Source organism: Cryptomeria japonica, chromosome 4, assembly GCF_030272615.1.
Source record: "Cryptomeria japonica chromosome 4, Sugi_1.0, whole genome shotgun sequence".
Lineage (NCBI taxonomy): Eukaryota > Viridiplantae > Streptophyta > Pinopsida > Cupressales > Cupressaceae > Cryptomeria > Cryptomeria japonica.
This window is the reverse complement of record NC_081408.1, coordinates 641,637,940-641,650,216: the sequence shown is the minus strand read 5'-3', so window position 1 is coordinate 641,650,216 and position 12,277 is coordinate 641,637,940. Positions and strand designations below refer to the sequence as shown.

The window sequence follows — 12,277 nt, the reverse complement described above, 5'->3', positions numbered from 1 at the left end:
CTCTTGTGAATGTGTAATTCTATTTGTTGGCTCTTTTAAAGAAAGAGATTTAATTTCTAGTAGCGAGTTTAGGAATACATTATGGATTTGTAAGAATGATTTTTGTAATAATAGTAAGGGCTACATTAATGTTAAGTATTAAGGTCACAAGGGCTCACTAATTGAAATAATTTTCTAGTAATGAATTTATAGTCTACCAAGTGGAGGATGTGGATTACACTCTCAAGACAACCCACCAAAAAACACCCTTATATCATGGAATTATGCCTCACCTCACTCTGGTTATATAGGAGATTTCCTAGTTGATCATTTTGTAAACCTATCATAATTAACCATTCAATAATTTGGTGATTGTGATGAATCAATAAGTGGTTGACATAGGGAATATTCTCACAACATATCTTTAAAAATAGAGAGATGGTATATTGGTATACTATTAATCCTCCATAGTTATCAATTTAACATATTGAATTGGTACTATTTTTTTTATCAAGTTTATTTTTTTATTAATAGGACAACAATTTAAAATGAACCACTTGAGTAGCTAGGATGTCTGAGTATCTTTATTGTCTCTTGTGTTAAGACCATAAAAAAATTGAGTCAAACCTTTACAAGTCATAATCCAATCAAAATAAAAAATATGAACCCCTTTTTTAATGAATTTGTTGACCAATGTAATAACTTATTTAAATATATAATGATGAGACCCTTGAAGATCAAGAAGAATGTAGTAATACCCAAATGGTTTCCCCAACACTATTCAAGGTTACATCCAACTCGATCACTTTCTCCTTAAAATTTTTAAAAAAGTGATGGTTAACTGCCTTATAAATATAGAGGCCAATCTTCCAATAAATTACAACCTTAAACATTTGCACAAAATAAACCTTCCAAATTATCCATTAAAACATTCATCCAACCATATAAATTCTAACCTATAAAACCATAAATATCCCGTTGAATCAAAATATCCCTCAAAGAATTTATAAATCCTAAACAATCAAACCATCTATTCATCATTTAAATCCTCACCTATCTATCCATCCATTAACCCTTCTACATCCTAATCTATAAAATCAAATCCCTTAACTCATATAAACCCTCAAATATCAAATCATCCACCAATTTATATTAACTTTAATCCTCCATACCATCCACCTAATCCTATGAATCTTAACCCATAAACCCATCCCATAGCCCTTCTAAATACACATATCCTAAGGAACCCATGCCAACAGTAACAATACCCACACCCAAAAAGTTTAAATATTAAGCAATCTAGATACCAAAGCTTCAAATTTCTATCTAGAATAAAAAATCTAAATGTCAAGTTTTCAATTTCAAATCCAAACTTATGAAATCGCAACATTCATAATTCCAATAGTCTCAATATATAAAAAATAAATTTAAAGAAAATAATAAAAACTTTTTTTTGATTTTATTAATTTGGAGATTTTCTACAAGAGATAAATGGCTAGAAATGGAAAGTAGAACAATATAAAACCATATATAAAAAAAAAAAATTGGAAAAAAAATTGCAAAAGGTTTTGTTAAATGTACATTTATATTATTTTTTTATTAACGAGTCTACTCTCTTGTATCAAATAAAATTTAAAAATTTAAAAATATGCTTAAAAGTATATCCTTTGATCACGTATTTATATATATGTTGAACATCTATTTCTATGTCTTCTTTTTATATGATTACTTTTTGTGTTTTTCTCACATAGCTTCATTATAGAAATCTAAATCAAGTGTGATCTCTCTTAACTTTTCTACCATATTTTAAATATTCTTAAATTCATCAATATACACTTCTTTAATTAACAATCTTCATCAAATTCACTATTATTCCATGCATGCATGGTTAAATTATTAAAATAAATTAAATTATGTATATTACTAAAATATTCAATTTAAAAATCTCACAAATTATGCACACCAAACTATAAGATTTTTTTGATTGAAGGAATAAAAGTGCATACTTTAGAATTCCACCTTTTAGAATAATATTTACAAACATCATCAATATTTAGTCTAAACACTAATTTTGATTCATTTAGTGTCATTTTATGAGTCTCCTCTTCTTGCTAATTATTTTTCTCCTATATAATAATTGACAATATCCAACACTCCTATGATGACTCCATCATTTGATGGAGAATGAAATCCCCTTTTATGACCTCTTTCCTTATTGAAAAATATGTCATTATTTAATTACTCTCTTTTTTGTCCATGCATTAGCATTGGATCCTCTATCATGTGGCCTTCTCTTTCTCTTTCAATTTTTTTTTGTGATTATCTAGCTTAAAGGCTTATATTACTTGTTGAATTCTTAATATTTTAATTACATGTACATACCTTTGTGTTATCTCTTATTTTGCGTGCATTTTTAGTACATTCTATATTCTTCCCTCCTTCTAATTGTTCCAAAAAATATTGCTCAAAATTCTCATGGTCACAAAAACTAGCATATTAATTGTTGGGAGTATCAAAATACCAAGTTGAATTGTTATAAATCTACTCAAATCCTCTTTCCTATGTTGGATGTCTATTAAATGTTCTTGAAGGTGAAGGTGAACAACTTTTAAAAGAAATGATCAACAAAATTTTTGAACTTTAAAACTTTATGACTACACAAAATGTATGCAATTTTTAATTTTGGCCATGATGCCCCTATATCTATTTTGTTTTCTTGGATAAAAGAAAAGCTTCCATTTTATATAAACTTAGTTAATTATAAGGAAATCTCTTTCAAAATTAAGGGAACTATTCATTAAGATGAAGTTGCCCCTAGCTTAACTAGAGAAATTGTGCAATTTGTTGTATACTTGAGCAATTCTAAACTCAAAAATATTAAGTGTTCCCCTCCTTCTTGAGCCTATTTTTTTTTATTTCAAAATGATATGATAGTGGAATTAAAAAATAAAGGATTTTGTTCCTTAAAGGATGATATGACATTCAGTTGCCAATTCTTGGCTTTATAGGAACCACATAGTGACAAATTATATATATATATATATATATATATATATATATATAAAAGGATTGGTAAGGGGTTGAAGCCAAATCGCTTTTAACTGGAGCTATGAACCAGTAAGACCACATTTTTGAGGGGCCTCATCCTCAGATATGTTCGACATTAACACCCTTATATCTCCTTGTGTCGTCCTATCTAGTCTTCTTCTTTATCATCACCTTTTTTATCAATCCATGCACACCTTATCGCTCCATGGAGATTTATAACAAATAACAAATGAAATATTATAACAAGAAGATTTGTGATATTTTAAGTTTAGCTAATTAATCTCATTTATGAAACTCACTTTTAGTGAGAAACAAATATAATCCTACCCTATCCAAGCTATCCACATAATAAAGATTTTTAACAAGACGTTTTCATGCACTAAGTAAAACACAATTACATTAATAAATTGACATATTTCTGAATTTTTGATAGGTTGTAAATATCAGCAGTTGAGAAAGTTTGAGAATTAAGAAGCCATGCATAATCTTATTATAGATATCTTTGCTTTTTCTTGCATTGTGAGAGAATATTTTATCTAATCCGAAGGAAGACAAAATATATATATTTTTATATATTTAAAAAATAATTGATTTAAATTATTAAATTATATAACGCTTTAAAAAGAATTTTTGAATTATTTTGATTGGCAGTAGCAAATAAACAATTTTAATTGCTTGCCACGAACTGCAGCCTCCTTATAATTCTATGACAGGAACGAACAAACAACAGTATTTCATGTACTATTGAATTTCTGCTTCATCACATATTTTTGTTCCATCACATCATACTAAATCAAACAAATTTTCAAAACAAACTGTTAAACTATTTTAATTTTAAAATCTTGACAACATCGTTTATTTCACTTGGAAATTTTATTTTGTTTAGCAAATGGACATGAAAGTAGGGCAGAATGTTCATCTGTCGTCTTATTTTCTTCTTGTAAATGTAATTGGAGATATATGAGGTGAGATGAGGTGAAGTTAGCAGGAGAGGTTGGAGCCTGGATCTACTCCCAACTTCTGGCAGTAGTTTTTGTAGTAATTTATACGCGTGTTCACGATGTCTGGTTTACGACCGTTACATTCAACATCGCCATTGACAGCTTGGATTGTGGCACCGAATCCCTGTCCAGAGGTGATTGCGCTGTGGCAGTTGCTCTGTTTCATCCAAAACCACACTGCTGTCTTGAACGAAATGGTGGCGTCTTGCGCTACCTTCTCCGGCTCATTCAACCCGTCGAACCCAATGTCCTTTCCTGCTGGACCATAGTTGAAGTTCCTGCAATACTCAACTCAATCTCATTAGTGTGAAGTGGGAAGAGAGCGCAACAGAACAAAGTATAAAGCTTAAGCGAACAGAATTGATTAATTACCACGATAGCTGGATGGGTCCCCGGCCGAAGTAGCCTTTGTCTGCAACACATGGATACTGAGTGTTGGTTTCATCGCAGTAATCTTTGGATGCTCCATTGATCTCTTCAATGTAACAGAAAGCTACAAAAGCACAATACTCATCAGTCATCACAAGTTATGCGAGATTTGAACAACAATATTCGTAGTCATTGAAATAGATGATTACGTACATCCAGTCTCGTGGGTGACATGGGCGAAGAAGGCAGCGAGTTCTCTCTTGGCGTCGTCAGAAGATCCAGTGGTGCCGAAACCAGAGTAGGCGTTGGCAGCCTGGATGAAGCCATCGTATGTGTAGAAGCTCTTTCCAGCACAGGAGCTGTCTGCAGCGTTGAGAATGGCGTCAAAGAAATCCTTGCTGATGATGGAGGAGACAGCACCGCCAGTGGTGGGAGTGGAGGGAGTGGGGGAGGTGGAACATGGCCCTTCTTTGCAGCCAGTGCCGCAGTAATCATCTCCAGTGCCGCAGTATCCCCACTTGCTGCAGCACAAATTGCTCGAACACCCACAATTCTGTGCAGAAACACTCCCAACCAATACAGCAATCCCTACTGCCAAAACCGACACTAATACTGCTTTTCTTTCACTCTCCATCTCTATTATTTCAATTCCTCTCTATTATACTTGCTTGGATTTGTATCTATCAAGCTTCCTCCTCTTGCCCGTATTTATAGATTGGCTAATGTGCATTTGGAAGAAGACATAACGCGTTTACGCGCTATTTTCCCCTCTTGAGTTTTGACAAGGAGCGCATTCGGTGTTTCCGGGTGTTTGATCCGGTCCTTTAAGAATCATTCAAAGTCAAGCTAACAAGTCGTTACGTAGCTCTTTTATTCCACAAATGAAGCATTTTGAAATCTCAGTCTCATCTTCGAGATGGCAGACATTTATTAGAAATTCTTGCCTTTGTTTGACTTGACTTTATATCTTCAACTTTCGTGTTACCCAATTTTGTTTTAAATACTCATTGTATAGTTAAAATTGTTAAATTATTATTGTTGGATTAAGAGAAACTAATGAATGCACCTTCTTAAGTTGAACTCAAATTAATGAATGTAGAAATTGTTGTCTTTGTTTGACTCAGTTTAGACTCTATATTTTGTTTTAAGTTTTCGTGGTACTTTACTTTGTGTTGGTGTTTTAAATACTTGTTTTATAGTTAAAACTATTAAATTATTATAGGGGAAGGGGTTCAATTATCATCCATGTTCTAATAACCATTCAATGGAACATGCTAATTTAAAGTCCAATAAAAATTTATGTATTGTGTCAATAGGTGCCCACTTGTATATACTCAGTAGTTGAGAAAAAAATTACTAATTAGAGCAATTGTGCAACATTATTGGCAACTATAACTCATGATTACCCAGCTACTAAAAAAGAAGCAGTTTCTAAAGGGTGAGTACAACAAGTTAAAGTTAAGAAAATTGGTCCTTGTAGGGTTCTAAGGAGATTTTCTAGCAATGCATATGAGATAGAACTTCCAAAAGGCATTGAAATTTCTCCTACCTTAATGTTGCAGATCTATACCCTTACAAAGGTGAAGGAAAAACAATTCATGTTCCTAAAATAGGTGGATATTAGATCATTGAGTGGAAGCAACAATTGTCCATAGAGATGCCAAAGCAACCTAAAGCGATTTTGTACAAGAAAGTGGTAAATAAGACCAAAAAACAAAGAGTATCTTCAATACTTGGTCAAATGGAAATAGCACTCACTTGAAGAAGCTACATGGATGACAACTTTAGGTATATCTAAGTATGGAAGTAGAATTGATGAACTCATGGATAGGAGCCCATGAAAAAGTCTTTTGTTCCTTGGTAGTTTAACGTTGTCACATTCTAGATATTTCTAGATTGTTGAGTGTGCAGAGAAATTTGTTTTTCCTTTATAAATTCCAAACATCTCTCTAATAATCCTAAATCTATTTATTTTAGCATGTAGAGTAAGTAGTTTGGATATTTTTTCTAAAACAAGGATAGATTTGAATGAATCTATTTTAAGTTGGAGTTAGTTTTCTTTCATGTACAAATGAAGCCTTGTACTTAACATCAATGCAAGAAGAGTTTATGTGCAGCATTTGTGATATGAATAAAATTCTCATTAGAGATTATTGAAGTGAATTTATTTTGAGTTTGTTCATTTTTTGAAGTGAGGTTTTCAAGGCTCAGTTTTGCCAAAAATTTCTGCATCAGGACTGTTGGGAGATGAGTATCACAAACACTTGGCCCTTGCCAACCACATTGTGATGGATAGAATTTTTGAACATTAAAATGAAAAAGAATAAAAACTTAATCTACATTTCAAGTCAACCATCACTTAGGGCCCCACCATTCCACATCTTTATCCCATGTTCACATTTTGAAATTTAAATAAAATGAATACATGTTTTGATTTTATTTCAATCAATCATCTTGAGGACCACCTTTCTTCAATGTGGGCTCCAAGTTTGGATTTTGAATTAAATGAAATGAAGATACATTTGATATGCATTTCATTTATCTTCAAAAGGGACTTCCATGACACTTCATAATTTTGCAATCACATTCTCCATAGTGCAGTTACAATAGCATCATCTTAGTTGTAGTCAATTTTGAAGGTGGATAATCTTCCTCAAGTTTTGAGCCCATCACCTACAATTTTTGGAGCTCCAACATTCTTTTTCTCAATGAGAAAGTTCTATTTTGTCTAGTAGTTTCTCAAAGATGTCTTTGACATATTCTCTAATCTTTTTCTTTTTTCAAATATAATTGTGACGTGTACATGAATTGAAGCTTGTTGCTCCCTTGCTCCTATAAAATGGAGATTAGAGGTACTATACATAGATTCTAATATTTTCAAAATTTTCAAAATAATTCTATCAAGTTTGTTTAGAATGAGTAATATAATATAGAAATTATACTATAGTTGTCTCCTAAATTTTTTAGTCAATCTATTTTGAAAGTTTAATAAAAATGTTTAATTATTTTCATCTCTATATCATTTCCATGGAGTATATGTTATTTTTTCATCTTTTCAAGGAAAAGATAAATAGCTTTAGGTATGATATAAAGATTTGAATTAATTGTTAACGATCTAAAAGTAGAACTATAGTTAGACAAAAATTGGGGATATTAATGTCATACATTAATATTAAGAGATCTATGATATAAATTTTCTTTTTATAGTTGTGTTTAATGACTACTTGAAGTGACTCTATAACCCTAAACAAGGAACAATTCAAAATCCTTATGTTTATCAGTTAGAATAAATATATAAAATGAACAAATTATCTTTCATTTTAAGTATTTACACATTTATAAGTATGAATATATTCTCTCTGAACCAAAAATCAAGAGTGTCCAATAAGTAAGCCATATGTGTTGTATTTATTAGGGTTCTTGTTCTATCTAATTAAGAGCATGTCTATAGAGAAATACCCACATTGTCAAGTAGTTTCATTATAATATATTTATATATGATCACCCTAATTGGTTTGGCACAACTAAACATGTAGAGGATTTTAACTCCTTTTTTATTCTTGTTCATTGGCCACTACTTTGAGATCTTTGAGAATAGGATTTTCACATATCCTTAGAATGTTTCAAGTAATTAGTTGTAAACACAAACCATAATTCCTAAAGATACATGGATGAAAGTGTAATTATTCTTAATGTTCTTTGATTGATTAGTTGAGGGAGTTTTTTGTATAAAAAAATGACATAGAAGAAGAGTCAATTCAAAATATTATCAAGGAGAAACACACCAAACATATAGAACTCCTTGAATACTTCATATACAACACCATTATAACTATTTTTGACTTTTCTTGGGATATGAATGATATCAATTTACTATTGAACCTTGTGTTTTAGGTTTCTACTTCTATTGTATTGGGATATCTCTCAAAATCTATTTGAAGGTCTCATTGGTGATGCAATCTATATTAGAATGTCTATTAAATAAAAATATATTAAGAAGGCTATTACCCTCATACGAGATGGTCTATTAATAAATAATGTGGAAAGCTTTTGTCTATTTTGTAAACTTTAATGAAAATCTCTTCTCCCTACCCAGATTAAGAAAATCCAAAATGTTATCAAAGCTATTCATAATATTGAGCATCAACTTGCAATTCTTACTACTCACAATAATGTGTATAGTAGTGAGCAACTACAACTCATTGTATGTATTGATTGTAATTACATACATATGTCAGAGAATAAATTTATGAATCCTCAATGGATATCCCATAACAAACATCTATATTCATGATATTATTCATGCATACCTTTGTCTATTATCAAAGGTATCATGGTATTCTTATAACTAATTCATTGTACTTGGGTGGATGAAATTCTCTTAGTATGACTCTCACAATGATGCCTTTATCATCTTGTTCTTGCTACCGCTATAATCAAGATTATAAAGTGAACTATTTGGTGTATGAGGATACAATCATTCCTTTGTATCATCTATACATGTGTGTATACTTTTATTTATGTTTCTATTCTTTTCATCATGTTTGATATGTATTTATTAGTTACATGTAGAGGACCCATCTTACCCTTGTAGGTACCTGCATATAGTGGTGTCAAATATCATATTTATTCTTCTCTTTGTATCTAGTTTATTTTATATGGCATATAATTATTTTAAGGTATTCTAGGGATGAAGAAAAGTCTTGATATTTTGAGGTATATTCCATTTTGAACCAATTTTTTTTTTCATTTGTAATTCTTCTTTTGCATTCATATTTTTATAGGCTTGGAGGATGTTGGTGATTCATTCTCTTCCCTAAAATGGTGATGATATTTTTTTCTTATTTTATGCATACTAAGAAGATTATATATTTCTTTGCATGCTTCATGTGATTTTACATCATATCATGTAAAATCCCTAATGAGCACTATTTCATTTCATAAGCATAATTTTGCATGTTTCATACACATGTAATATACTCTTTTATTCTTCTTCCCTATAGGAATAATTTCATTATATTCCACCTTAAAATTAATTTTATTGTTTTTAGTTATGTAATTATTTGAAGGGGGAACTCTTCCTTGAACACACTTCACATTATTGCCATTCTCATACAATATTGGTAGCATATGATCCAGCTATCATAACACAATATTCTACCCTTTGATCACTTCATATGTCATATACTATGACTTTCCTACCACAAAATAGTTTTTAAACCTAATTTCTTCATATAGAATACCTTTTAGCATAGTTTTCATAGTAAATATGGGCTATAACCAAACTTGTAGTTCCTACAATTCATAAAGCTATTATATCATTCCTAGACCTCACAACTTGCTATCTCTTAAACCATATTTGGCATCCCTTTTAGAAACACGTCATTTGAAAACTCCTCTTCATCTCTTTATATTTTTTTGGTTTAAAAAATGAAAAATACCAATAGTTCGCAACTTCTAATGATGGGTTTTCATCATGTTTATAAAGTAACACATATTTCATTATAAATCAAATGTGTATAAACTTGAACTATCAAGAAAAACTAATAGCCAGGTTCATGAAGAAGGAATCCTAAAAAGTATTCATTTTAATGCAACACTAATAATCTCAAGCTGATGTATACAAATATTTTAGTATGTAGAATTTTTTTATTAAGGGTACTCCAGTAACTACTAGTGCAACTTTAGGCAAGATCAAAATATTTCTTTCTCACTATTCCTATTAATTTTTTTGCAAACAATCATTTTATGAAGCCTAAATTCCCTTTGAACAATGCTTACATTAGCATTGTATTACCTATCCAAAAAAATTTCATTGATACTATCCACTCAATCTCCAACCCTTTCAATGATACTAACCCCCAAATTACAAACCTTTTTATTGGCTTCAATCTTACCCATACACCCCTTGAATACATCACTCTAGATGAAAAACATCACAAACCACTTGACCTATTTCATAATGATGAAGTTATCACAACCTTAATGGGGCTCCAAGAGAAGAATATTTACCTATTGGGCTTTAAAAATTTATTTTAAATATAATTGGATGCGTCCTCATATTCCAAGGAATCCATGAAAGAACATTAAAATTCCACACCCAACAAAAATAATAGGAAATTCAAATGGCAATGTTCAAAAACTCTATCAAGATCCAAAAATATAAAGCTCTAAAGTCTAAAATTCTAAAATTAAATATCTTTAATCTCAACATTCATAGATCTTAGAATCTAATGGTCATTTGGGTCACAAAATCTAGTCTTCAAAATCCAAGCACCTAAAAAATAAAATTCATAAATTTAACACTAGAGACTAGTGTTTCATAGTTCAAAAACCCAAAAATAAATTATTCCATCTCAATTGAGAATTTTGGTAGTTGTGAATCCTAACAATTCAAATAACAAATTAATGGTACAGGCCTATCCCACTTTTATTAATCAAAATAATTCAAATAACTAAGAAAAAATATGACAAAATAAAACTCAAAACCTTTGTGGGTCCTAAAATATTGCATTATGGACACTTAAACTCTAATGTCCAAAAAACTAAGAATCTAAAGATTTGAAATCCTATATGACAACAAGTACAAACATTTTAAGAGATAAAAGTTCCTATAAAAAACAAAAGATCTAATCCCATTACATCACATCATGTGTGCAATTTTTGTTCCTTATTTCCTTGGGCCCCATGCCATTTAGTCATGCCTCAATAATCTCATCCTTCTATTCACCCATCTTATATATCCTATTCCATTGTCCAAAATAGCTCCATCACCACTTCCATCATTCAAAGTGCACCACAATCTATTTACATTGAAAATAATCAATATCATAGGGACTATTATGATACCATGTTATCATTTCTAAGAAGCTGACTTAGTAGTCAACAATGCTCACATCAACATCTACCTAGAATACCACAAGTAATTTGGTCTGCATTATTATAAATTTAGAATGGGATATTATTAGATTGTTATGGAAATAGTTAATTAAATTTAAAATTCAACAACCCCAATATATAAAACGAAATAAAAAATTAGAGTAATGAAAATATAATAATCATCTAATGGTAAAAACCATTCTAATGGAACCTTGGAAAAGTAATGGGATGAAAACCCATTTGTAAGTATCACACATAAATTAGCTATCTACATGTACTATACAATTGGGGAAAAGATTTTTCCACCCCTACATCCCATCCAACCTTTACAACTATTAGCAAGTCATCCATATCACAACATGCTCTCATTCATATCCATCATATCTACATTCATATGTCACAATGCCTACCATCATTCCTATTTTTGAATTTTATAAGGATGTGGACAAGAAATAGAAATATATTTTTAGAAATCCGTTGATATGTCTATTTTTCTATAGAAAGAAATTTAATCTAACATCATGAAAGACACTTAAAAAATGGGTACAACCTTACTATGTGGTGTAAACCCGAGAAATAAAATCTTTCTTGACCTCCCTATTTCCATCATAAGTTCCATTGCTCACCACCATCCATAGTCCCATCCTTTTATGCATTTGAGACCTTCACCCTTAGTGGTTGGCTGAGTTATCTCCCTAAAATATTTGAATGTTGACCAATCACAAAAAGAAAATCCAATCTCAATATAGATCCATAATCATAAATTCAAGATACTTATTAAAGTATAATATATTTTCATTAAGCTACAAATCCGTATTTTATATTATTATATTATTGCTTTTAAAAAGTAATACGTTTTGAAAAAAATAAAAATAAAAAGTTGTTTTCATGACATTATAATCAATTGTTCTTTATTAGGAAAAATGGCTTTTGAGGGGACCTGAAACCCCATACAATAGGTTTTGAAGGAACCCAAAACCCTCAGATTTTACGAGGATCCA

At 30.6% G+C, this 12,277-nt stretch overlaps 1 protein-coding gene across 1 annotated transcript; it reads right to left on the bottom strand.

The window, feature by feature from the left end:
* Positions 1-3,937: 3,937 nt before the first annotated feature.
* On the bottom strand, positions 3,938-5,051 carry LOC131047690 (chitinase 6). Its single transcript, XM_057981487.2, has 3 exons — positions 4,611-5,051; positions 4,401-4,521; positions 3,938-4,306 (listed from the first exon to the last, which is right to left on the bottom strand). Exons 1-3 carry the CDS (start codon positions 5,029-5,031, stop codon positions 4,009-4,011), a joined length of 840 nt encoding a protein of 279 aa, XP_057837470.1. The 5' UTR covers positions 5,032-5,051; the 3' UTR covers positions 3,938-4,008.
* Positions 5,052-12,277: the final 7,226 nt, after the last annotated feature.

Excerpts from the sequence above, each read along its gene's own strand:
- LOC131047690 (XM_057981487.2), bottom strand. The coding sequence starts at position 5,031 with ATGGAGAGTGAAAGAAAAGCAGTATTAGTGTCGGTTTTGGCAGTAGGG. Across the intron at positions 4,522-4,610 it reads TGTCACCCACGAGACTGGAT|CTTTCTGTTACATTGAAGAG; the intron begins GTACGTAATCAT and ends GTGCTTTTGTAG. Across the intron at positions 4,307-4,400 it reads GGACCCATCCAGCTATCGTG|GAACTTCAACTATGGTCCAG; the intron begins GTAATTAATCAA and ends TGAGTATTGCAG.